General features: G+C 34.6%; 5 protein-coding genes and 1 long non-coding RNA gene across 11 annotated transcripts; 3 read left to right on the top strand and 3 right to left on the bottom strand.

Annotated features, from left to right (window-relative positions):
• Positions 1-1,591: 1,591 nt before the first annotated feature.
• Positions 1,592-4,673, bottom strand: LOC133700715 (uncharacterized). 4 transcript variants are annotated; one of them, XM_062124351.1, is made up of 5 exons: positions 4,519-4,673; positions 4,364-4,404; positions 2,977-3,044; positions 2,767-2,859; positions 1,592-2,657 (listed from the first exon to the last, which is right to left on the bottom strand). In XM_062124351.1, exons 3-5 carry the CDS (start codon positions 3,019-3,021, stop codon positions 1,719-1,721), a joined length of 1,077 nt encoding a protein of 358 aa, XP_061980335.1. In that variant the 5' UTR covers positions 3,022-3,044; positions 4,364-4,404; positions 4,519-4,673; the 3' UTR covers positions 1,592-1,718. The 4 variants fall into 4 exon arrangements, with proteins under 4 accessions (XP_061980335.1, XP_061980334.1, XP_061980332.1 ...); XM_062124350.1 differs by having other exon boundaries at positions 4,364-4,673; XM_062124348.1 differs by lacking the exon at positions 2,977-3,044.
• Positions 4,674-4,943: 270 nt separating this feature from the next.
• LOC133700716 (uncharacterized) lies at positions 4,944-8,615 on the bottom strand. Of its 2 annotated transcripts, XM_062124354.1 has the most exons (5): positions 8,217-8,615; positions 7,854-7,957; positions 7,515-7,628; positions 5,361-5,444; positions 4,944-5,160 (listed from the first exon to the last, which is right to left on the bottom strand). In XM_062124354.1, exons 1-5 carry the CDS (start codon positions 8,494-8,496, stop codon positions 5,104-5,106), a joined length of 639 nt encoding a protein of 212 aa, XP_061980338.1. In that variant the 5' UTR covers positions 8,497-8,615; the 3' UTR covers positions 4,944-5,103. The 2 variants fall into 2 exon arrangements, with proteins under 2 accessions (XP_061980338.1, XP_061980337.1); XM_062124353.1 differs by lacking the exon at positions 4,944-5,160 and having other exon boundaries at positions 5,169-5,444.
• Positions 8,616-9,277: 662 nt separating this feature from the next.
• Positions 9,278-12,745, top strand: LOC133700890 (alpha-ketoglutarate-dependent dioxygenase alkB). The gene is made up of 7 exons (XM_062124618.1): positions 9,278-9,480; positions 9,572-9,723; positions 9,903-10,261; positions 11,074-11,212; positions 11,543-11,609; positions 11,704-11,825; positions 12,232-12,745. The coding sequence occupies exons 1-7, from the start codon at positions 9,380-9,382 to the stop codon at positions 12,363-12,365; spliced, it is 1,074 nt and encodes a 357-aa protein (XP_061980602.1). The 5' UTR covers positions 9,278-9,379; the 3' UTR covers positions 12,366-12,745.
• A 4,584-nt stretch (positions 12,746-17,329) lies between these two features.
• LOC133701130 (uncharacterized) lies at positions 17,330-18,056 on the top strand. Its single transcript, XM_062124945.1, has one exon. It carries the CDS (start codon positions 17,481-17,483, stop codon positions 17,769-17,771), a length of 291 nt encoding a protein of 96 aa, XP_061980929.1. The 5' UTR covers positions 17,330-17,480; the 3' UTR covers positions 17,772-18,056.
• A 2,345-nt stretch (positions 18,057-20,401) lies between these two features.
• Positions 20,402-21,646, top strand: LOC133702078 (uncharacterized). The gene is made up of 2 exons (XR_009843653.1): positions 20,402-20,658; positions 21,371-21,646. It is a non-coding gene; the product is annotated as an uncharacterized LOC133702078 (long non-coding RNA).
• A 3,283-nt stretch (positions 21,647-24,929) lies between these two features.
• LOC133702077 (chlorophyll a-b binding protein 7, chloroplastic-like) lies at positions 24,930-26,634 on the bottom strand. 2 transcript variants are annotated; one of them, XM_062126268.1, is made up of 5 exons: positions 26,471-26,634; positions 26,025-26,207; positions 25,876-25,913; positions 25,270-25,784; positions 24,930-25,164 (listed from the first exon to the last, which is right to left on the bottom strand). In XM_062126268.1, the coding sequence occupies exons 1-5, from the start codon at positions 26,524-26,526 to the stop codon at positions 25,147-25,149; spliced, it is 810 nt and encodes a 269-aa protein (XP_061982252.1). In that variant the 5' UTR covers positions 26,527-26,634; the 3' UTR covers positions 24,930-25,146. The 2 variants fall into 2 exon arrangements, with proteins under 2 accessions (XP_061982252.1, XP_061982253.1); XM_062126269.1 differs by having other exon boundaries at positions 26,025-26,214; positions 26,478-26,633.
• Positions 26,635-26,933: the final 299 nt, after the last annotated feature.

Raw genomic sequence — 26,933 nt, 5'->3', positions numbered from 1 at the left:
CAAGAGTATGAATTTTATCTCTTCATTGATTTTATTTATTTTAAAATTATGACAACAAGTTTTGTTTTTGAAAAAAAACTTTAATTGGTCATTGGGTCTGGTTATGAAATCCTTCAACACATTTTTCTTTTTGATTTTTTTTTATGTAATAGCCATATTTGTAAATATTTAATTCAATTAAAATATATTTTATTATTATTAACTTGTTCTTGCTAAAGGATTATTTGTTATTACATAATCTGTTTTTTTTAATTTACTATTAGTTAAGTTTGATGATTTTTTTAATTATGTAAAATACAGTTTTAATATTAATAAATATCTAATAAAGATGAATAATAATTAATATTAATTACTCAGAAATGAAAAAAAGAGGATGTCGCTATTACCGCTTCAAAATTTACCTTTTTTCTATATTTCTATTCAACAGGAGAATTGCCCTCAACTAGGCAACTAGACTCCATGTATTATTATAAGATAATTGAGACTATTATTGCTGAAATTAATATACAATGTGCAAAGCCATTAATTAAGAGGGTGTGGCTTGTAGGAGAGAACTTAAAAAACTGCAAACCAGCTTTATCATGAACCATCACCATCTTTTTTAAACTCAAATAAATATTATCTTCATTACAATTTGAGATTAAGATTAATATTTATTTATTTTTAAAATTTAAAATTTTAAATAATTTTTTAAAAAATTAATAAAATTACATTTTTTTTATAGAAGTCATTTGTGACAAGTTAACTATGCTATTTTCTTAATTAAGCTTTGAACTGTGTTATTATTATTATTTTTTAATGTGTTATGTTTGAAACAAAAAACTAGTGAAAAGATTAAGAATGTGTTTGACCGTGTTCTTAAAAAAATTAATTTTTTTTTATTAAAATTTAATATGATTTGTATGTTTTGTTAATTTTTTTTTATTAAAATTTAATATGATTTGTATGTTTTGGATCGTTTTAATGTGCTGATATTAAAAATAATTTTTTAAAAATAAAAAAGAACATTAACATGTATTTTGATATAAAAATTTATTTAAAAAATAACTACTACCGCACTGACAAACACATTTATTAAGAGTCACAGACGAATTTAAGCAAAAAAAATAAATAAATTAGGTTTAACCTATATGCTTGGCTCGAGAATAGATAGAGGCATAGGGCCCTAGCCCCAAGTGTCAGGTTTAACCGCTTACTGGGATCTAAGACATTCATTAATAGACAGGTGGCAGTTACAGTAACTTGCTAAATGATTCACAACAATTTTCCTTGCCTGCATTCATGAATGATGAGCATTCTCTCCTGTCAACTGTCTGACTGCTAAAACTTTGGCATTGTTTTGTTTTGTTTTTTCAGAGAATTTCCCAATTTCTCAGTCAGAGAGCATATAATTTAACCCAGCGAGTAAGTGGAGAAATCAAAAGGTTAGGCTACAGATAAGGGCGTGGACTGCAAATCGACAAAAGCTTACTTCACTTGGGGTAATTTAGTTAGATGACTTGATGTGTGCTTTTGCATCTTATCTTAGCTTGTTTCACCTGCCTTCTTGGACTGGCTACTAGTTACTAGAATGAAGATACATGGAGAAATATTGACTAAGCAAATGCATGTTTTAATTTCTTTTGAGAAAGAGAAAATACAGGAGTGAGGATCATATACCACAAAAATGGCCCCCCTTATTTACATCATCATATTACTTGTTGACAATCCTGAAGAACCTAGTCCAAGGATGTAGAAGTATCAAATGATAATTTTCTAACCAAGAGGCAGGTGATTTTTGATGGCTGGGCATGTGTATTATCAAGTGTACATAACACGAAGTCGGGCCGGTGGAGTGCAAGGGCCAATCTCTCCTCACCGGAAACCAAGCCTGTGGCGTCGAGGAGAACATGCCATGAATTTCTGTGGGCCTCGGATATCCAATGCATAGAATATCTGGTCTCATTGACAATAGCAGGATAAGAGAAAAGGCCCTTTGGGATGTGCTTGCATTTCCTCCTAAAGTATTGGCTAAGTTGTGATCCTTTAATCCTTAGGTCCAACCAAGTTTCTGGCATTGGAATAACCTTTGATTCTTTACTAGTAGCAAATTCACGTATCATGTCATTTTCTTCCTCGATTATTGTCATGTAGTAATTACCTCTGAAGAAAGGGTAGCTCTCTCCAATTATCACCATAGCATCCCTGTAGTTGGGCATGAAAATGACCAAGTAATCAGCTTCGCTTAGGCCACAATGTTTCAGGGCTCTATTTTGCACTTGAATTTCTGGGATTGAGATGAAGTTGCCTTGAAAAGAAGTTTTCTTGTTAAGAATATCTACTAGTCTTGAAGGCTCCAGTTGTGTTTTGTCAAGATCAGATAGGCTGCGAGTGAATTTAGGAGTGGACTCTCTAGCGCCAAAACTCTTGGGGAGACCGCGCTTGCTGTCTGGTGTGGTTTTAGACGATTCCTCATCGATGCAGAGATTGGTAAGATTAAATGTGCTATCTCCATCTGCCACAATACCATTGCAATATTGAGGATACTTTGCAAGAACATACTGCCTCACATATTGCATTTCACTGAGTGTTATTGGTCCGGACCATCTCAGGTCAAGGCCACGGATCGTTGATATGGCTTCGGCTACCAAATGAGCTGGAATTATGGTGTGTGCCTTCTGTTTATGTTAAAAATTACATCAGATCATACACATTTAGCTAGAAACTAATATCAATCACGCTATTTATTTAAGAGAAAAATATAAACAATAGATCACTAGGACTTGCCTTTACAACCATGCTGCTTGGTCTGCTATTCTGTGTTGGTGAATTGGAAACAGAAGCTGAGGGTGAATCTTCAAGTTTTCTTTCTAGCACATCCTGGACAGTCACAAATAATCAGAAACCTCACAACAGGATTGCAAGCAAAGATTTAAATGGGCTAAGAGAAAAAAATATAAATCTTGAACATGAACAGGAAAATATAGCAGTCAGTACCTTGGAATCTACATTTAGCACCAGCTGTTCTACATTAGTCAACATGATTCCTACTGCCTTCCTACAAACTAAGATGGCTGAAGAAAATTGGTGGGCTCTAAATTCAGCAAAGAAGAAAGGAGAAAGAACAAAGTTACAAATCTAGATGTGAAGACCAGACACTACCATATAAACATATTTTGCAGCAGAAATGGGTCAAATTGGTCGAATAAAAAAATTAGAAAGCATTAGGACAAAGGGAGAAAGGTCCACAAGTTACGACAGCAGTTTCACACAAGATGGAGCTATGAAACAGTGACTCGGTAGGTGCAGTTACGAAATATCCACCCAATAATTGAGGGGCTGAGACTTGTTTAATTTCCCCCACTTTTGCCTATCCTACTAGTGGCAGAAAAAGATGAGGAACAATGTGACACCATCTACGTCCATATCATTATCAAATTGCTGATGCTAAATTGCTAATCACCAACATTAATATTTAATCATAAAGGGATGGCGACTGCTTGATCATTTAAAGACGTTAAATATAAATAATCAAGTGTATTTGTGTATTATGGATACGCAATAGAGGTAGAAAAGTGTGGGAATCTTTTTGGAGTGAGAGGGACTGGTCATAGAGTCAATCTAAGACTAATTTGAAAAATGGTATATTGGGTGGGAGATGCTTCTTTGATTACATCCTGTAGGTACCACAACGTTGCATCTTTGAGAATTAAATCATTAAAATATTGATTAGTTCAAATTGTACAACGGACTAATTGGACCAGGAGATTCTTGTCATGGAACCATTACAATTTTGAAATTGGATTACAGCAGCGCAAGCCCTTAACCCTCTTTTCCCTACTTGCACATGTACGTATGTGCAGATGTAATTGTCTCCATTGTTGCATCTATCATTGTTCAAACTAGTATCTAAATGAGAGTGGGTGGGCTATTCCAAACCAATACACATCATTTACTAATGATTAAGAGTAGATAGATTGCATTTTAATTTTTGAACAGCATGGGAGAGAATACTTGCCATCTACATGAAATGAGATAAGATCATATACAAGTCTAGAGGAACTTTATTTAATTAGGTTTAGCCTCTTCTCTGAAGTGCTAGACTGCCTAAAATTGCAAACAACCAGCCGCATGGCAGCACTTAGGTGACTGTAACTGCTCCGTAAGACCAGTCAATACTAAGTTAATGGAAGCTACAGACAACCAGCAATGCTGGCTCCCCAAGGTTATGTATTTGGAGTTTTATTAAAACAGCATCTCCGAGAGTGTTTTGCAAGGACTCGTCTCTAGTCAACATCAAATTATGAGCCCTTAAAAACAAAATCACATCTCTTACTAGTATATGATATCAAACTATGATTGAATCTGATGTCATACTGCATACCTTGACTTGACCACTGTAGTGGAAGCAGTCCCCTGTAAGGCCTGATAAATGGTAGAAGCTTGACTGTAAGAACACTTCTTACTAACAGAGTTGTTCCACTACCACTGGAGATTATGAGACCATACAAACCAACAAGGTCTAAACTGTATAAGCACCTGATATCAGATTGGGACCCATCCACGGAAGTTACAAGCAGGTGCAAAATGGAATATGCCAGTCCTACATTTAGAAGTGGGAATGATCAATATTGCTGCTTTTGTAATGGCAGATCCTTTGGAATGCGAGACAAAAGCATGGATAAAATTACCTAGCACTAGGAGGCAGAAGTAATATAAGGCCACATTCTCTAGACTTCAAAAAACTTAATGAAACATACAGACCCCAATTTCAACATACTCAAAACAGCATGTCCTTCCCTTTAACTAATTTGAAACCACAAAAAGTAAATGAAGAAAGAAATTCATAACATGCTCAATTAATTATTATCCATAGCCAATCTATCTATCGTAGATCAAGCATGAAATTACAAAAGGTGTTTTGCTGCCTATTTTATGAATATCAAATCATTATAATGTACATCTCAGAGAAATAATGAGGAGATCATATTGAATCATGATTTCTTAACTAATAACAGCTGCATTTTTGAGTGAACATAACTGGGAGATGAAGACTGGAAATCTAAAGAGAGTCAAACGTTTGGCCTCACATATCAGCATTCTACAAAAAATAAGAGTTTCATACTACAAAAAGTACTTCATGCGATCATCTCTTCTCATGGCGTTGTATACAGCTTGAACCTGGCAGAAAAGAAGTTTCAAGTCGACAAATAATAACCAGGTGTTATTGACATCATGTGCAAAATAATCAACATATCATTTAATAAGTGTAAATAAATTTAGATATATCAGCCTTTTTTTCCCTTTCCTTTTGCTTTCCAGTAAAAAGCAACAGATGATATTTCATCACTATCTTTTATGTGCTTGAGAGGAAGAAAGACCTGCTCGCTAGATACAACTTGAACAGGACCAATGTTGACTGACACATATTTGCCCCTCGAAGATACTTTCTGCCTCACTTGACCCTGGGAAAATAAGTAGGTTAATGCAATTAGATACTTGTTCGTAGAACAAGCCCTAGGTGGATGGTTTCAATTTGTTATGCAGATTCAGCAGCAAAGAAAAGATTGCCCAAAAATATTCATCATAACGGCAGTTATATTTATTTCTAAAAGGCAACAAGTCTTTCTGGAACAGGAAAGCATTTTGAAACAATCAGCATCAGTTTGATAGGTCAAGTCTCTTAATTTCTTCACACCGCAATCACTGGGAGTACGACACCGTTTGGGAGTGCAATTGGATCGCACTTTTCTAAATTTTTTAAATTTTTTTTTGAAAAAGCTTCAAATTAATATTTTTTTAGGTTTTTTTTATAGTGTTGATGTGCTGATGTCAAAAATTAAAAAAAAAAAAAGCAATTGTGAAAAATTATTATTTTGATGCATTTTCAAGTGAAAAGCACTTTGAAAAGTAACCTTAACCATACTCTCAAATAGGCTCTCAAATAATTTCACCATGTAACAATAAATTTACAGCAATTTCATTCTTTTTTCCTGGACAAAACAGGTTAGACAAATGTGACCTTGAATATAACATCTTGCCATGGAAGAGACCAAGAACCAAAGCATGACAAAAAGATTGACAGATCCATAATAGTAATCTTATTGAGAGATTAAGCTCTTTTCAACCAAGGCTCCTATTGTTCTCTAAAAGTTTAAAGGTGAAGTTAACCATCAGGGTTGCAAGATCAAAGAAGACAAAAATTGTTTTATAGCCATATTTCAAGGCATAATAATGATGACAAATAAAACATGTGGCATTTATTTCACATAGCAATGTCAGAAAAAGTGACAAACTCTTATATTTGCCAGAAGCTTCCAACACCAGCCCTTACAAAATCTTTGACCACTATTCTCTAGCCCCAAATGTGCACGACAACCAGCGCCAATTTGTGTCCAATGGACTGTTTCTCAATCAGGCCTTCCTCATTGCCACTTGTTACAATTAACCAACATGTTAATATGGTCTGCATATTCTAGTCCCCACCATCCTAGGCTTTTATCAATGTGCTTCAAATCCTAGACCCACTCATGCTATATGACAAGAAATGGCCTGATAATGCACCGCCTGCGGAAAAACACAGCTGATGCCAAAAATCTCTTCCATAATCTCAAACTATTTGATGGGCCAATTCACTACTTGCATGCTATCATGAAGGTTGCCATTACAGCAGGATTAGCAGTCATTCCCTCAAAACTGGACTTGGAAAAATAAAGGCAATGACATCATTTACTTACCCATTCTGAAACCTAAACCCATGTTTTCCCTAATCTATTATATCAATTCTTGAAAAACTAAACAAGATAACTTAAGTTGGTATAGATCAAGCATTTTCAGCTTTCAGGTTTCTGCAGAAATTTCCTGTAGAAAACCACAATTAAGTTAACCAATCACTTTCTTTAAATACCTTCCCCTTCTGTCTTACATCAACAAACAATATAAATTAGCAATGCAGTCTACAAAAATTTATACTATCTCTAATTTCTGGACAAAGATGTCATGGCCAGAGATTCTCCACCTAAAATTTTCTTCATCAATCACTAGACCTTGAACTAATTGTGCTAGCTGCAGATGTCAACCATTAATTTCAATCACACAGGAGAAGTTCACAAAATACAGAATGCTGGACCATCTACTCTGGCATGCACAACATGCAGCTCAAAAAAGTTCTACTCATTATTGGCAGATAATAAGCACCTCTGTTCAGTAGCTGTTTTCTAAGAGCATCCATTACATTTCAAATGTTTACAAAATTCTGATGCAGGTTAGATATTGGATGAGATCATTCAAAGTATCTTATGGAAGAAAACTTATTGTGAGGAAGGTTAAATGAATAGCCTGGAAAACCTTAAACAGTAACACTTCAAAAAAGGCTGCAATAAAAAACCCTGTAGGTGATTCTAAAAACAAAGGCATTCAACATCAACATGAAAGGAAATAACACGTCTCCTCACAGTTGAATTCTTTTAATGCACCACTATCTTAAACATCTTTTCTATTACTGAATTGCAGCAGCGCTAAGAAAGGACATATACCTCAGGGATTGGTTGTTGAATTGCAGATTCAACAGCAATAACCATAGCTCGCACAAAATCATCACCTCCTGTACCAATTGCAGTAAATCCTCTAACTGTTGGATACGAGTTTACCTGACAGGTAAGCGATACTATTTCTCAGATGCAAGATTTATAAGGGTTTGATGAACACATAACGATAGTGATTGCAAGATTACAACTTCATAGATTATGCGTAAAATAATAATCCGCATTTAGAATATGAAGACAATAAGGAGTCTATTGCGTCACTAAAAAAAATCAATAAGCTAAATAATAATAAAAGGGGAGTAGAAATGGAGAGAGGCAAAGTAATTGTACCTTCTTATCCAAAGCAAGCCATTCATCAGTGGAATCATCTGCTACCGTACCGCCAATAACAACATTTGTGGTTTGTCCAACCCTCGCTTGTGTCTTTGACACCTCTGCATTCAACATCATCGGCTAAAGCATCTATCATCAATGTATGACGACTGACTACGCTTCTAACAAATCATAACAAAGGAACAAATGGAAGATAGAGAGATACAACAAGAACCAGCCCACGATAAACTTCAATTCAAAAACATAACCAACTCAATTAGATTCGAACTCATTAACTAATTGTCAGACTAATTCCAATTACCACTTGAATTGGTTAACTAAATTAAACCAAGCAAATGGTAAAGAAAAAGTAGTACAAACCAGAAATAGCTTTAAGCACAGCTTCTTGAGGGGGTTCTTGATCCTCGTCGCCTTCATTGTTATAAGAGCTGAAACAATTAACAAGAGCTGGTTTTGTTCTTCCAAAGTAATGAGACTCTGGAGCCCTAATGCTTGTTGTTTTACTGCTTGAAAATCCAACGGTTCTTGCTGGTGAGAAAGAATAGATGATGGCTCGGTTTGGATGGAGAGGTGGTATCATCATCATCATCATCCATGCTTCTGTTGTCAAAACGGAACGCAACACACTCCTGCACACCATTTTTTTTCCTTTTTTAAAGATTACAGAGAACTATTTTGTGTTAGGGAGTATTTATATACCTGTGTTGGTTGAGTTGGGTTGGGTTTTAAGGCTTTTTAACTGTCCATTCAATGAATCAGATTTCTCTCTCTCCACGTGGCTGCTTCTCTCCACGTGGCTGCTTGGATGGAAAAGAGCTGCGATCCGCGGTGCAATCACGTTCTTAAAAAGTTTTAAATTGCTTTTTTATTAAAATTTAATTTGATTTTACGTTTAGAATTATTTTAACATATTAATATTAAAAATAATTTTTAAAAAATAAAAAAATTATTAATATATAATTTAGTATAAAAATTTATTTAAAAAATAACAATTACCACATTATCAAGCACCTTCTAAAATATATAAGTAACTGTTTGGGGAATGATATTTTTAAAATTTTTGATATTTTTTATTTTAAATTAATATTATTTTAATTATTTTAAATTATTTTAATATACTAATATAATATTAGTTTAATATATTTTTAAATAAAAAATAATTTAAAAATAACTATTATTAAAATAATATATTATTAATTATACTTTCACACACCCTTGTAATTATTTATAAATAGTGTATTATCAAATTTTACTTTTTATATATTTTTAAATTTTTAAATATTTTAATATTAAAAATAATTTTAAATAAAAAATATTTTAAAAATAATTATTATTATATTTTAAATATATAATTCAATCATATTTTTTAAAAATTTTAAGTTCTTTAATTTCTTTTAAAATAACTTTTAAAAAAATATATGCTATTGAAAGAAAAGGACTGTAGACAGCAACTCAAAACCTCTGCGCCCAATTCAAAAACCCTAAAAATCATTGAATAATCAATCACTCCTCTCCTCGTCGAAATGTACGGCTCCGATAAAGCCGTTACCGACGACACAGATCGAACGGAATTCAGAAAAACAGAGAAGAAGTACAAACTTTACTACGATCAAAATTCTAAAAGGTATGACCTTATCTTTCCTTTTCTCAAGTAAACGTGCCGTCGTTTGTGTTTTTATCGGTTTAATTAATTAAACATTCTGATTTTTCAACAGGAAAAAGCAACCAAAACAAGTCGACTTATCAGAGGTTTTAGATTTCAAGTCATTTTTGGATTCTTATCATCAAAACGGTGAACTTCCTCCTGAAATTGAGGTTGTTGATTGCCGTTTTGATCGGCCCGTCTTCGGCTTGGAAAGTCGGCCTGGTATCATTTTTGTGTTTTAATTACTTTATGCTCTTTTGTTTAAAGAAAACCTAAATGGCGTGATTATCACTTGATGGAAGTAGTTGCCTGTTTTATTTTTTATTTAGTTTTCTGTATAATTCAAATAAAGATTTATTGAGTTTTAGAGAAGTTTTTATGGAGAAAGATGAATTTTGCAGGTTTTTATTTCATTCCGGGAGCATTGAGTGTTGATGAACAATGCCGATGGATAAGGGAGAGCTTAATGAGCTTCCCTCAGCCTCCTAATAGAACGAATCACAATGCAATCTATGGGCCCATAAGTGACCTGTTTATTGCTGCGAAAGAGAGGAAAGTGTTGGTTGAGGATGAAAATATGCCTGCTAGATCGGACTCTGCGTCAAATGGTTGTGTTGGCAATGGAGATACTCGTAGATGGAGTTTTTGCGAGGAAGATAGTGTTCTGTTAAGAGGGAAGTCTTGTAAGCCTGTTTCAGCTTTCGTCTTATTGCGGAAGTTGCGGTGGAGTACCCTTGGACTGCAATTTGATTGGTCTAAGGTGATTGCAGCTTCAGTGTTTTTCACTTTTGCAATTCCTGTCTACTAGTTCTGTGTTCTTCCATATTGACCTTTCAATGTCATGATACAGTAGGGAAGTACACCTGCTCAAATTTAAGTTTCACTCATTAGTTGTTAGAGCTTGCCCCTTAGGGCCATGCTGATTGACAGCAAGTATAGATCCTTTAACAATTATAAAGCATAGAGTTTTCTTTCTTATGTAGCCTTCTTTCAGATATGTAAGGTTGGCATTGTGACCCTTGGGTTTAGTTATTGTATACCACACCCTATCTATCTGCGTTATGAATGCCATGGGATTTGATCACAGAATATACAATCTGGTATGATACAATCTTTCAATGTACTAACATTGTTATGCCTTGGTTTTCTACATAATGTATAGACACAAGTATGATTGTCTGCAGTAACGATTTAATTTGTTTTTACTCTGAATTTTAAGAGGTTGTGCTTGAAGTTAGCAGTTCAGTTTAAATAGTTTGTCTTGAAACAATTGTCTACTCTTTTTGTGCAAAAAAAAGGTTTTATCAACTTGCTGCTGTTTCAGAACACGGTGCATGGAAGAATATACATCTTCAACCACTTAAATCTTGCTCTGCTCAAATCTGTATCAAGCTGTTTTATGTGACTGGAGAATCAAGATGCCAGCTAGTCCTTCTCTTAGTTTATTTGTCTTCATCAATATTTTGGGCGTGTTGATTATTATACATGCAAACTCTCAACTCAACACTTCTTTTAGAAGTTTCCCTTCTTTATGAATTGGAATGAATTTAAGTCTTTTTGTTTGTGGTGTAGCGTAACTACAATGTATCTCTTCCACATAACAAGATCCCTGATGGACTCTGTCAGTTGGCTAAAAAATTGGCTGCTCCTGCAATGCCTGTGGGAGAAGAATTCCACCCAGAAGCTGCAATAGTAAACTATTTTGCATCAGGTAATTATTAATGGAAAGCTTGTTTATATCTTCCTTTGGTCTATTTCTTGTTTAATATTTATTGGCTTATGAGACCTAGTGCAATTGTAAGGTCGTGCGTTTGATACTAGAAGTTAGCATGTTGAAACTGCAAGACAGCCTCCCTACAGAAATAGGTGCAAAGCTGTGACACCTGACCTTCCCTAGACCCTAGCCATATGAAGAACCTCATGCATCGGGACACTCTTTTTCTTGGAAGTGTAATTAATGCGCACAATATTAGGTTGTTAACATCAGTTCAATTTCTTGGAAGTGTAATTAATGTGCGATATAATTTATGTCACTGATCAGGAGATACACTTGGGGGCCACTTGGATGACATGGAAGCTGACTGGAGTAAACCTATTGTAAGCATGAGGTATCTTGGGAATTCTTTTTTCTATCATATCTCCATGGTTTTCAATCCAAAGAAGAGGTTTTGATTGCTGACTATATCCTTCTTTCCCCCTCAGTTTGGGTTGCAAGGCTATTTTCCTTTTGGGAGGAAAATCTAGAGAAGATCCACCTTTAGCAATGTTTCTCCGAAGTGGTGATGTGGTTCTCATGGCTGGAGAAGCACGAGAATGCTTTCATGGTAATTGAACTATAAGCCTCTGGAATATCTTGAAATAAAGATCTGGATTATCTAAAGAATAAAGTATTCATATTCGTGTTTTGCCTCGAAAGTTTTAACTTAACTGATGATGGGGAAAATTCATTGCAAAGGAAACATTATTTTTTATTTTCATTACGTAGCTGAAAGTGTAGCTCAATCAATAGAACTTCGATGCAAGAAATTCATTTTTCTTGTGAACTGATAAGTAGCTATTCATAACAGATGTAGAATTTTGTTACTTTAGTGTTTGCAGCCAAAATTGGCACATTTGAACTTCCAAATTCCTGTGCTTAGCCTTTTCCTTTGGTGACTTGTGAATTCCTGCAAATTTGTATTTTTTGCATCTTAATACATTTCTTTGACTTCTGATTTCTGGTTATTGCAGGTGTGCCTCGGATCTTCACTGACAAAGAAAATGCTGAAATCACAGCCCTTGAATTGCATTTCTGTGATGAGAATGATATCTTAGAATACATCAGAACCTCGAGAATCAACATTAACATCAGACAAGTGTTTTGAGAGTAATAAATTTTCTCCCATAGATGTGAAACTTAATTTAAAGATTCAATTGGGAATGCTTTCATAGGAGAGATTAAAGGTGACAAGAGGACAGCATGATAGAAGACGTTGAAGATTTTTGTAGAATCATTTCTTTTGGTTCATTTGATGACAGGGGTGGGTATTGAACAGCTCCTCACTCTCTCTCATTCAAAGAAGTATTTGTGGAATCATAATAACGATTTGTAAGGAATCAGTTGAATGTCCAGATGGGATAAGAGAAAATGTTATTGAGAGAAGATACAAAAGAATAGGCTCTGACTACACAAGTGAAATGCTATTGAGTTGAGAGGAATGTAGCATTCAATTTATACTATTAGCAGATTGCTTCAAGAACACAACGATTGTGCTGCATCTTTGTAGTTCCTAGTTTTTTTTGGTGCTTGCTAAATTACCCAAAATTGCCCTGAACTTTGGGTCAAGTTAAATATAATCCCTGAACTTTTCTACCAAAATGTAAGGTTGCAGGTCTGGTCCATCCTGTCAGCATGGGGAGTCCAATGGTTGAGCACCGCAGATTTGACAATGGCCCCGAAACTCCTCATGTGGTGGCAATCAGGTCCTTGATTGTATGGTGGTGCTAGATAAGTTTGATCATTCCATTTTCTGTTTTACTAACTGCTAACCACTGCTCTCTTGAATGTGCCCCTAGTACTGTTAGTAGGGGCTGCAAGATCTATCTCGATCACTGTTATTAAACCCGGTCTGGTTCGGCGAGTCGACTCGGTGGCTGGACCAGTCCGGGTTTAGTAAAAGACTGGCTGTGGCAACAGCCCGGCCAAACCCAGGTGACCCGGGCGAACCCGGAGGAGACCTGGTTTTTTTTTTTTCAAATGTGGAATTTGAAACCCATTGGTATATATACTCTATGTTCCCAAGAAAAAAGTCATGTTTTTTCAATGTGGGATAAAAAACATTTTGGTTTAAATACTTCAACTTAAAAGGATAACATAGTATCTTTTCAATGTGAGATTTGAAACCCTTTCATATATATATTTCATGTTTCTATGAAAAAAGTTATGTTTTTTCGATGTGGGATTTGAAACACATTAGTATATATACTTTATGTTCCCAAGAAAAAAATCATGTTTTTTCAATGTGTGATAAAAAACTTTTTGGTTTAAATACTTCAACTTAAAAGGATAACATAATATCTTTTCAATGGATAACATAATATCTTTTCAATGTGAGATTTGAAGCCTTTTTATATATATACTTTATGTTCCAATGAAAAAAGTTATGTTTTTTCGATGTGGAATTTGAAACCCATTAGTATATATACTCTATGTTTCTAAGAAAAAAATCATGTTTTTTCGATGTGGGATTTGAAATCCTTTTATATATATACTCTATGTTCCCATGAAAAAAATTATGTTTTTTTAATGAGGGATAAAAAACTTTTTAAAATATTCTTTTAAATTTCACAATATATATAATCTATATTTACATGGATTTTTTCATATGAAATATTAAAATTTTAATTTTTTTTAATTTTTCCGTGTTAATATGGGTTAACCCGAGTTGATTCGGATTGACCCATAAAACCCGAGACCCGGCTCCTTGACCGGGTCAACCTCCGAACTGGGTTAATAATTATGATCTCGACAAAAAGTAAAAAAAGAGAGGATGACACGCCTTAATATTAACAAAACGCTAAGAGACATCACCATAACTACCCCTGCAAAACATAAAAACATAATTTATTACAATAGTATTTTATTTTTTCTTTTTATGTATTTTTTTAGGTTTTTTATTTTTTAATTTTACCCTTTATCAATCAATTTTTTAAAAAATTTATCTTTTAATATTAAAATATTTTATAAATTATACTTTGTAATATTTTTTTTATTTTTGTTGGGTTTATATCAGTCTCATTAATTTAGTTTTCTCTCATTAATTTAGTTTTTTCTTTATCAAAACATTAAAGGGTATAGTTTTTTTTCTTAAGCAAAACACTAAAAAGTATGGTTAAATTTCCGGAGTAACACCCATGAAACACTATTTATTAGAATAGTGATGCATTTTTAAAAAAATTTTAATTCTATTCTTCAACAATCTAATTTTTTTAATTTATTTTTAATTTTATTGTTATCCTTCAATATTAGGTTGTTTTAGGAATTTAGCTTTGTATTTTTTTAATTTTTTCTTATGTTGAGTTATATATCGGTGTTTTTTTCTTGATTTCAACCTCTAATATTATACATGTTGGAATTAGAGCTTTATATTTTATTTTTTTTGTAATTTTTCTATAAATTTATCATCATTTCATGTCTAGGTCACAACCTTTTCAAGTTGACTTGATTTTTTTTATCGTTTTTTCTAATTGATTTTTTTTTTATTTCATTATTCAATATTAGGTTGGTTGAGAATGACTATGTTATTTAAAAAAAAAATTTATAGAGTTATCTTGATCTCTTGATTCATGTTGCGGGTTTGACAAGTTAACACAGGTTGACTCTATTTATTTTTTATCCTTTTTCAATTGAATAATTGTTTTTCAATTTCACCCTCCATCAACTTTATCTTCTTCTTTTTTATTTATGGTTTTTTTAATTTTATCATTTAATATTATATTGTTTGAAAATTTTAACATTTAATATTGGATATGTTAAAAATAAAGTTTCATAATTTTTTTTTCAACTTGTTTTATGTAGAATTACCTTAGTTTCATGAATTTAAGTTAATATAAATCGATTTAATATGTTATCATCTCAATATTTAAAAAATAAATATCGGTATCATTCTATGCATTACATTTTAAGCTCATAATTATTATTTTTATATTAAAAAACACATTAGATGTCGGTGTTTGGGTCTTATTATTCAGTTAGTTGTCATTTTTTACATTAAAAAAGGATGGATACCTGCAGGACAACACAGTTCAATGATAAGGTTATATACCAAACTAGGAATGTTTAAAAAAACTAAAAAATCGATTAAACTGAGAAAATTAAAAAAATAATAATTAAAAAAATCAAACCATGAAAAAAAAACCGATTAAACCGATTAAAATTTTAAAAAAACCGACCAGTTCGGTTCGGTTTCGGTTTTTTAAGCTTGGAACCGAAAAAACCAAACCGAAGCGGAAAAAACCGAATAAAAAACCAAAAAACAGAGCCAAACCGGAAAAAAACGGAGCCAAAACCGAAAAACCTGAGCCAAACCGGAAAAAACCGAGTCAAAGCGGTTTGAACCGGTTTTTGCTCTAAAAAACCGAACCGAACCAAAACCGGTCGGTTTGAATCGGTTTCATTTTTTTTAAAAAAAAAAATTCATTTTGGTAACTTGTTTTTGATAAATACTGAACCAAACTGAGAATGAATATCATTATACCAAACCATGCGAGGATGCTCATTCCCATGTACCAAATCAGCTAACATACGCTCCCATATTATGTGAGAATGCACATTGTCACGCAACACTGGGATAATATCTACAATCTATTGGTAGATCGGCCAGTTCGTTCATTCTTCAATTTTGATCTATGAACTGCTCGAACCTCAAAATAAGCTGATAACTGGTAAGATAAAGTAGATTACCTTTATCCGAGGATTCTTATATTTATCCGAGGATTCTTATATTCTCCGTGTTGCTCATCGCGGATCAAATATACTGTTTTTGCCTGGAAGGTTCATGCATAATAAAGCAAGGATTGGACTCGTTCCAAGTCAACAGGAAAAGCGTTCAGTCAGAAGGAAAACATTCAGCAGAGGTATAAAAGTTATTGACTCGCATGTTGCTCTATTCTAACCTTTGAAATGGAGTCAACAGTTGGTATTTAACGGCCACTTATTTGCTAATAAACTATAGACTTCTTTATACACAAGCGTTTTTTCGCAGGGGGCCGATCTTTGCCTTCAATTAACCGATAATAAGAAAGTTTGGCAGTCGATAAGTTTGGAAGTGCATTCAGTGCAAAGAACTTTTATCAGCCTCCCAGTCTATCTCTGTCTAAATGGTTGGTTTGTTTTTGACTGGACAAAAAAAGTTAACCCAATCACTGTTCAAGATATATAGCTGGTGTGAGAGTAAGCAGCAGGATTTTTTTTCTTTTTTATGATGAAAAAAAACCCTATCCACTCCATATGGTGTTTCAGGATTTCAGCAATCTAGATACAAGAAATAGAAAATCCTGAGTTTTAATTTCTTTTGTCTGTTTGGGTGAAGGACAGGACAGTTTTATCATTTATGACAGGACCATCAACACATGGAACATGGATATTTGGATAAAATTAAGGAATGGCATAAGCATAGTTGTTATTGAAAAAGTAATAAAAATGAGAGGTGTTAATCTTTTTATCATCTTGGCATCGAGTTATTTTTCCACAGGACCTTCCCTGCAGTATCTTCACTGTAATAGAGTTTAATTATCAAGTTCAAACCATGGACGAAGAAAGGCATGAAAAAAAAATATTAGCTAGTAATTTGTGAGGCGTAAAGCTTGAGTTATAAATTTATTTGGGTTTATTTAAGGCAATTAAAATCAGTTTTTTTTAAAATAAATTCTATAAAAAAAATGAGTTTTGATAGGGTTGATGATATAACTCCATATTATTATTATTTTTTTACACCCAACTGGCAAGAGGCAAGTCGGCCATGTGACAAATTGAGGTTAATGGTGTGAATTCACACACACTCCCGCCCTCCCTCCTCCCCAAACAAAGGAAGAACTGGACCATCCGGAGAAGTCAGCCGACTGGAACAAGCAAAAAATGTAAACGTGAGCTCACACAAAGATAAAAAAAAAAATACAAACCCCAACCGCAACAACAATATCTACCGACGCCCCCCCAAAAAAAATAAAATAAACATCTTCATTACCCTCCAAAATAAATAACTCAAAGCCACGACCAAACACTCACGCGTCTACGTGTACGTTTCTACTACCACTCTATTTCCTTGTCTTAAAATCACAATAAAACACACCAAAATTTACCCCCCAGAAAACACATATCACAGGAAATCAGCCTCACTTTCTCTCCTCTCTTACTTACAGTCTTGCACGACTCATCTCTCTCTCTCTCTCTCTCTCTCTCTCTCTCTCTCTGCCTTATCGTTTTTGTTCTCTGAAGAATAATGGGACCGATCGTTCTGACCCAGTTGGCCACGGGTCTTAGTGTGCTAGCCGGGGCTGTTCTGGTCAAATCGGTTATGGACCAGAAGCCCATGGCCGGCCCGTTGTGCCCATCTTGCAACGGGACGGGTCGGGTCGCATGTCTTTGTTCTCGTTGGTCCGATGGAGATGCTGGTTGCCGGGCTTGTTCCGGTTCGGGTCGCATGGCTTGTAGTAGCTGCGGAGGGACTGGTACCGGTCGGCCTATTCCGGTTCAAATCTCTATGCGGTCACCGAACCGTCCTCCATCTTGACCTGCTCGAGTATTTATTCCGGGTCTGTTATTGTAGCTAGTATTAATTAATTGTCTCTCTTCTTATATTTTTATGTAAACTTCTTTTCCTTTTTGAATCCTATCCAGTTTGGAAAATTTTTAATTTGTAATATAATATAAGTTGAAGGGACACTTGAATGGAGGAAGGGAGATCAGATGGAACTTGGAAGGTGAGTAGTTTGTAACTTGTAATCACAATATTTAAAATATTGAGTACTGAGATTCTTATAAAAAAATGATAATGGATAAGTTTATACTCGTTGAATTCTTCTTTGCTTACGATGTTAATTTTCAATCAGTAATATTGATTCTATAGCTAGTTTGAGAGATTTTTTTGCATGTGTTCTCTTTAAACGAGTTTAAGAAAATCTTACTTGTGTGTGGATTTTGATTTATTTCGAGAATTTAATGTATTTCAAGCGGATAGGCATGTTCTAATTTATCATATTAACTGACTGATTATGTATGTCTTGGAGTGCATTTTGCTTTCTTTCAGATTGGAAGAAGGTATTTGCTTTCCATGGGATACGGCGGTAAGATTCGAAAAACAGCTTGCCAAATTATTATAAAGTTAATATAACACCATTTTTGGAGCTTTATTAGATAGTTTAATCGTTTTTTCATGAACTGGATGGGCTGTTTCGGCTAATTTGGAGCTGCTTAATGAAAACTAATTTTCAATTTCCTTAATGTTTTCCTTATACTCTTATTAGTTAGAGTTTTTTTTATTATTATTACAAAAAAAAGGCCTCGAACACTCTACTGCTAGTTGAGCTATATCCTCAGTGGCATTGGTTGAAGTTAATGCTTGCATATATATTAGGAAATTATACATGTACCGATCTTCGAATGAAGTTTAATGTGCTTGAACCAAAAGCCTTTGGTGATATAAATATAGTTTTGAAACCTGCTTGATTTGTGTGGTCGACCTGGGACTTGACCAACCGGGGCTGGAGCCGGGCCAAATTAAAGAAAAAATAAGGGAAGGAAAAACCTGGCGATCTAGCAAGATCCATTTAAAATCTGGTTGTGACCCATTAATTTTTTTTTTATTAAAATGATATTATTTGATTTTTAAAAAAATTAACCCGGATAACCTGGTGACCCGATCAAAACTTAAAATCCAAGCCTCAACCAGCAGGCTAGATTTGAAAACTATGGCCATAACAAATAATTAAAACTGATGGGAGAATAGTTGTGTGACATCTATGGCCCTGATAAAAAATAAAAAAAAATTATGTGTGAGGGTAATTCAAATTAGTTTAAGAACATTTTTAAAACATATAAAAATAAATGAGCATAAAAATGCTTGGCATGAATTTAGGTTGTGTACTCGAATCATGCCGGCAGCAATTTTTTTTTCAATCATTAGTTTTTACAAAAAATAAAGAAGGGCCTGGCACTATATTCTTTTTTCAATTTTTTTTTTTTGTTGGCACTTAAAATGTCAGATTCCCACCGGAGCTTCTGAACAAAAAAGATGGTGTTCTAGTCTTATCCAGGATAGGGTAGAAGCTACCGGGCTAGAATCATCATTCTAGTCCATGATCCTTTGCAGAACATGGAAGGTATTTTATGGGCGCTTTTCCTTTAACACTATTTACATTGCGGATATTCTTGGGTTCTCAATAAGCTGATAAATTCATGATTTTGATTAAAAAAAAATTAACGGTAAAAGATATTTTAAAATCAATGGTGAAAATTCAAATTATATGTAATATCTTTTTTCTATTGGCCAAGGAAATTTATTCATGAAAGCAGAGGTTAAAAAGTGGCATATTCTTTATATTAAAAAATTACATATAATGAGAGCAGTTGTTGTTTTGTAGAGTTTTTATTTTTATTTTTATTGTTATTACTACAACTACTATTACTATATACATATTTAAAAAAAAAATGTTACATTACTTGATCTTGGAAATTAAATTTATCATAAAATTTTTAGATAATATTTATAAAAAAATTCCTTAAGATCTTAATATTAATTATTATTTGGACTTAGAGAAGCAGTGTTGAATTTGTTGAGATATTTCTTACCATGTAATAAAAAGAAATGAAATAATCTCAATCTACTCATTTCAAGTACAAAAGGTATTTACATTGTTTTGTTAGGTCATAGATCTAGTCCGATCTAGTAGGTTAACTCGAGACTCAGATAATTTAGGACCTTGGCCGAGTCTGTTTGATTTAAAACCCGAGCCTATAATTACCCCGGAAAAAACCAGTTATTTCGAAATTAGGGTGACCCAGCAAAACTCGATAGAGACCCGTTTTTTATTTTTCAAATATGTTTTTTCTCCTATCTAGAATTTTTTTATTTTTATTTTTCAGTTGGTTACTAACTCATTTTAAAGTTCACTATATAAACACTAGAATAATATTTTATTTTTAGCATTTCAGTATACATACTCTATGTTCATAAGAGAAAAATCATATCTTTCTAATGTGAGATAAATTTTTTTTTTTTTTAAATACTTCAATTTTAAAAATAAAATATTATATCTTAAATGTGGGATGAAATAATTTTTTAAAATTTATTATTTATAGCATGTATAACTTATATCCACATAAATTATTTTTTAGTTTGTTTATATAAAATATAAAATATTTTAATTTTAATTTTTTGAATTAATCCAGAATCAGCTGCGTAACCGGGACCAGTCTTCAAGGCAGGGTTAACCTCCAGGTTCGATAATTATAGCTTTAATTTATATGAAATTACCAAAAACTTCAAAGAAACATACTGAAACCCTACCCAGCAATCTTTTGTCCCTATAAAATGATATGATTAGCGAAGCAAGCAGCCGGCCGTGACCTCCAGAGTTCTCAAACCCTCTTCCATCTACCCCTACAACGATCACTTCCGGGTACGGTGCTATCTACTTTATATTCAACTAGTAGATCTGAGGGGGAAAATGTTTTTGTTTTGGTTTATTCCTCAATCTAATTACATATAATTTGTGAGAATGAAACATTACGAATATTTGGTTTCTTTGTGCAATCAAATGGAATATAGTGTTGGGTAAGAGTCTTAAAAGATTTTAATTCTTTGATGTATGAATATGGTTTGTAAATAAATGGATATTCAAAGAAATTACAGAAAAGAAATTTTGTACTGGAACATGAACAATTAAGCTTTATGATTAAGCTAATAATCATTCTTTGCAAAATCATTAATTATTTTAGCTATAATTACTATAATTAATGGCTTTGCAAAGATAAATTTACTAGCTAAATCTTAAAAGCTTCTGGAGCAATGATATATAAAAGCTTCTGGAGCAATGATATATAGGATGAATACTGAGATTTCTCCAGAAAAATCCACAGATCTAAACAAAACCAGGGGAGCTTTTTTTTTTTTTACTGTGGTTTTTGTATTGGATTTGTATTGTTTTATGTATTTGACAAATTTTAATTCAAAATATTTTTTATATTGATGTTGTAATACTAATATATATGCTACCAGTTAGGTTGTATGGTGGAGAAACACTTAGATTAGTTCTTATCATAAGTTTAAGCCTCTTTATTGTAATATTGGACTCTCAACCTTTGTTCCTTTTAATTTAATCTTCCATTCAGTTTGGTGCTTCAAGCTTGTTGCGGTGAAATTGCACAACTCTCCTAATAGAATAAATACTGAACATCCTGCATTTGTCTACCCTTTTTCTTCTTGAATCAACTTGTAATTAGAAGATCCCAATCATCTTCTCCGAAAGAGAGAGAATAGCGTGAATGCCTTGTGTGATTCTGTATAGGCTAGAGTTAATGCTGCAGCAGCAGCAGCAGCAGTTATGTTTAATCCTTTGGGATGAACTGGATGGGTTGTTTAATGGAACTAATTCTCAATTTCCTTGATGTTTTCCTTATGGTCTCGTTAGTGGAAGTCAATGCTTGCGTGGTAGGAAATTATGTGTGTACGGATATTCGAACGAAGTTTAATGTGCTTGTGTCCTTTGTGGTGTCTGAAGACTCTGAACTGGATGCTTGTCAAGTGGTGCGCTTTGTCGTAAGTCGAGAAGTTCCGAGGGTATAACATGCCTGTTGGCATAGTTTTTAAACCCAACCCGGTGATTGACCCGGTATCATGAACGGGTTATGGGTCAGATGGGTTGACCCGGGTCAGCCCGGGTCAACCCAAAATAAAAAAAAAACTCTGCTTTTTGACAGGTTTCTCTCTTTCCATATTTTCCACTCTCCGTTTGCTATGTATGTGCTGTTCATTGGCGTCAATCTACACATCTGGGCAAAGTAACATAAAAAAAGACTTGTATTTTCCCCTTCGATCCCTCTCTTTCTTCTCCAAATTCTCACTTTATCGCTATCTTATTTTGGGACGACAGAACATGGAGAGAAGAGATCTGGGGAAAGAAAGGTGTTGTTTTTCTGATCTGAAAAAAGATTTCAATTTGAGCAGATCGAGGAATTCCTCCACTCTGTAAGCTTTTTCTTATCTCTTTCTTCCTTTTTTTTTTTCTTTATCAATTTGACTGATTGTTTCCAGTCACTGTCACTTCTTGCTGTTGCTTAACAATGGCTTCACCTGGTAATCCAAATCAACAAGAAGGATGTGGTATATCTCCGCTTCCATCTCTCTTTCTTGCATTGAATCTCCACATCACTAAATCACACTATGTCCATTTGTTTTTGTTTTTAGGTGAGAAGTGCTCTAGAGAGCCTGGTAATCTCACCGAGTGCATGTCTACTAATATTCTTCCATTTATGTTTTTTGTGCTTGCTTATCACTGAATGAGATCTTAATTTGATGTTATTGTGTCTGTGCTTATTTTGCAGCTTGCAAGGCAAGGAGCTCTGACTGTAGAGTTCACTTTAAGGCATTGTGTTTCTGATTTAGATGGGTTTTGTTTTCTATGGCCTTTACTTCTTGTAAAGCAACAAGATTACTCTCTTAAACAAAAATTAAGTTGTTCTTTTTCTATGAGAAAGAGGATTACTCTCTCAAAACCTTAGCACCTCTCTCTAAAGCTTCAGGATCAAACTCAGTAGTGTTGTTTGTGGGTGAACATTCCTAGGAGCTCTAGATTACCCGCCGCCGTTGATTGAGGCAAAGTGGATGGCTGAGATTGTACAAAAGAAGAAGACGAAGAAGATTGAGGGGAAGGAGAAGGGTTTGAAGAAGAGAAAGGAGAGAAACTAAAAGATCCATCAGCAAAAAAAACAAAATTTGATTGAGAAAAGAAAAAGTAGGCTGCTATTGCTGATATTAACCCTCCAATTTCACTTGTTTTTCCCACTTTTTTCTTTTACTGTGTAGAGAAATAAAATGATACAGTGTATAGAGAAACCTTGGGCAAGACAGTTGCCATGGAAGGAGAGACGAAGAGCAAGATAGTTGCCAAAGAAAATAAGGCCGGGTCTCAGCCGGGTTTACCCGGGTCGCCCGGGTTTCACCGGGCCAACTTCTAAGCGGGTTTTTGCCTCCACTCGGACCGGTCCCAGGCCCGGGTCGGCCGGGTCCCGGGTCGACCCGCCGGGCCGGTCCGGGTTTTAAAACACTGCCTGTAGGTAAGAGATACCAGTGGTGATAATTGAATTGCATGCTACAGCATTTACCAAGCAAATGCCTGTAGGTATGTGTTTTAATCCAACCTAAGATTACCATTTCAAATTTAAAGAAAAACCATTGAGAATTAAAGCTCCCTGCTTGAAGCACTATAACTTCCGCCTGTGTAATTGACAAGGACGGTATAATATGATACTCGATCAAGAAGAAGAAATTTATCAATTAAAATAATTTTTAGATAGTTGATTGACAAACGAGAAGATAATAGCTAAAATGACCGTTATTTGGGTTCGGCTTTCCTTTGGGCGAGGCTGGCTACTTTGCCTCTTATACTGATGGAGACACATTGCCCGCTTGCTAAACAACATGTAAAATTTAAGAAATTAAACAAGAAGAAAGGAAGAGGAAATAAAGAAGAACATGAAAAACAAGTTATATACATGAAAGATGAATATGATAACCTGCCAATAGCTGTCATAGATTCAGGAATTCTCCGAGTCATAGAGAAATGAACTTTAGCTGCGATTTCAGAGTCTACGCTCTTAAAATAACAAAAAAATTGGTCTTCATTTAACAAAGATGTTCTATGCTAAGTGATCAACTATCAATTGATTCCCCCAAAATGTGCAAGAATCTCATTCTTTTTACTTTTTTTTATTAACGTGGGTGTCCATGTCAGTTTATGTGTACCTTGACTAATTTTACAGGCTCTAAAGTTAACAATTATATAAGTTTCTAGTAACCCTGAAGTTTGTGAAACTTTAACTAATTACTTTTAAAAAATAAATTTAGGTTTACCAGTTAAACTATATCCGTTAAGAATTTCTTTTCTTTATTTCTAAGGGTCCCGTTTCAACTGGCAATCCCATCTAAAGCGTTAGGTGTCCGTTCGAAATTTATCTGATCTACAACCGAAGGGTTTATACTACGTGATACACTCGAAAGAAAAGAGATCAGACTCGGATTTGAATGTAGACATGGCTTTTTCAAAATGGTTTTTAGAAACAAATGATTTAAATCTACCTCAAGTACATAGCCCTCCATTTATTTTCTCAGTTTAATGTTGTGTTCTGCTTTGACAGCCAAGTGTCGCCTTACTTTTCTGCAGTATTGGCATCTGTTCTGTATTCAATAATTGATTTGAGCTATTGTTAATTTGCATATTCTTAAAATGGATCCTTTACGCTAATTGTTGTTATACTGTACTCGTATTAATTGGTTCGGTGGCGTATGGAGTAAAATGTCATGACACCGCTCGCTGTTTCAAAAATAATTTTAAGTTATAGCTAAATTGATCAGAGTTTACTTTTTAAAGATGATTAGTTTGAGTGTTATAAGCCTTAGAGTTATGAGGGCTTACTTCATTGTTAATTTTAGAATCTTGAGAATCTGTTAAGGTGCACGTAAAGTTCATATACCTATGTTAACCAAAATAAAAATAAAAAATTGATGTATGGGCAGTGAGATACTTGGAGACGAGTTCTGAAGTTTCATGTGGTTCGTAACGGTTGCTTTTCTGGGCAACTTTTGTTACTAGCTCAAATATATCGGTGACATCTAAGTTCAAGGGGTGGTCATGTGGTTATCGGTGACATCTAAGTTCAAGGGGTGGTCATGTGGTTCGTAACGGTTGCTTTTCTGGGCAACTTTTGTTACTAGCTCAAATATATCGGTGACATCTAAGTTCAAGGGGTGGTTTTTGTACATTGCAACAGCACTCTATGAGAAATCGTAGTTATCAGACATTACAAGTTCTAATAATGATACAAAGGCTCTATCGACAAATACATTTCTTTAAGCTCCTTCCTTAGGGAAGCATGCTCGCCAGCGTTTCTCACTTGGGGGTAAAAGCCTGAAACACACCATTTAAAATAGTTAGCTTAATTTAAAACAACTTGTTCTCGCTGCATTATTTACAAATTACTGTTATTGTTTGAAGTTTCAGGGGTGCACTCACAGCAAAAACGGTGGCATGACCAGGATCTGCTAGGTGAGCAAAGAGGTTGTCAATAGGACCGGTGCCAGTGTAAATGTGTTGGAACCAAGCACCCATCACAGCCAACATAGCCAATCTTCCATTCTTGATCTCCTTTGTCCTCAATTCCTTGATCTTCTCAGGAGAGCCACTGCCCCATCCAAGTGGGTCAAACCATAGCCCACCTGGGTAACCAACATCTGTACCAGTGAGTTTGTTGTTAGGGAAGATAGGATCAGTGTTAACGCACCCTGGCTTGAGAATATCAGCCCATCTTCTTCCCTCGGCCCAGCCAATAAAGAATAACTCAACAATGAAGAGTGTGGTGGTGTCAGTGAAGTATTCAACTTCTCCAGCACTGTACCATGACGGGGTGTTTAGGATGCCAATCTTTGTTAGGAATTCTGGGATGAAAATACCAGCAGCACCTAACATTGCCCATCTACAGTGAACAAGTTCTGCTTGCACATTCCATCTTAGAGTTTCAGGATCAGATCCTGTTTCATACAAATTACAACTTGCATAAGTACTTCATGATTGGTTATATTTCGCAAGTGACTAACACCTAACGATTTAACTCTCACTCACCAAGACCTAGAGGATCAAAGCCAAAGTCTCCGGGGAGGCTGCAGTAGAGACATTCAAGCAGAGCTTTAGAACGCTTAGCACAGTAATTGAGTCTTTACATCAATGAAAAGAAAGAGGCTTTGGTGCTAAAGAACAAGTCTTCAACTGACCTGCCATCAAGCCATGGAGGAGGGGTGCTGCCTGGGAACCAGAGGGGTCTATCAGGGTCAGCTGCAACACAAACTGTAACTGATCGAGCTGCGTTTGGTGATGTGTACGTCTTCAGTCTCAATTTCTTCCCCCTAACAAAAGAAGCCTTTGTTGACCCGACAAGGGATCCAGTCTTCTGGGAACTGCAATGTTTTATTTACATAACTCACTTCACTTAAAAAAAAAAAAACCTCATGTTATTTTTCCAAGTCTTTGTTGTTTCATTATAAGCCTTGATTATACAAGTAAGCATCATGTAATTAAGAATTAATCTAGAATGAAGCAGCATGATCAACTTAACTAATATTGAATCACGTCTAATACAAAGTTCAAGTATATGACACACAGCTAACAGTTGTTAATAGCATCATAATAGGTAGTCGTTATAGGATTTGAGAGAACTTGCCTGGAAGAAGAGATGGAAACGGCTGCAATGGCAGAAGAAGCACAAACAGCAGCCATTTTTTTTTGGCCAAAAGACTATCTTCCAATCAGTTTGTGCTGTGTTTGAAAGGCTTATGGAGGTGGGTTGCAAATCTGTTAATGCATGCCGGGGCTTATCTTAAAGGATAGGAGAAATAATGTCTAATTGGCTACTTGATTGCCAGGTGGCATGCAGAATCTGATATGAAGCGCCCCTACCTTCACATCTTTTGCTTACTTTGATGAATCATAAATTGGTGGCTAACATTCTATATATCTGAAAAATCAGTTGCAATTCGGGCCCATGGAATGGGACTGGCAAATAATTTAGAATGAGCTATAGCTCTCATGATAGGCCATAGCGGCATCAATGGTCCGACGAGGAACATTGATTTAGAGGCCTAAGGCCTCAGCCTCCCGTAAATAATCCCATTTGTGATCCCCAA

Source organism: Populus nigra, chromosome 8, assembly GCF_951802175.1.
Source record: "Populus nigra chromosome 8, ddPopNigr1.1, whole genome shotgun sequence".
NCBI lineage: Eukaryota > Viridiplantae > Streptophyta > Magnoliopsida > Malpighiales > Salicaceae > Populus > Populus nigra.
The sequence above is the reverse complement of the archived record's forward strand: the minus strand, read 5'-3'. Positions and strand labels throughout refer to the sequence as shown.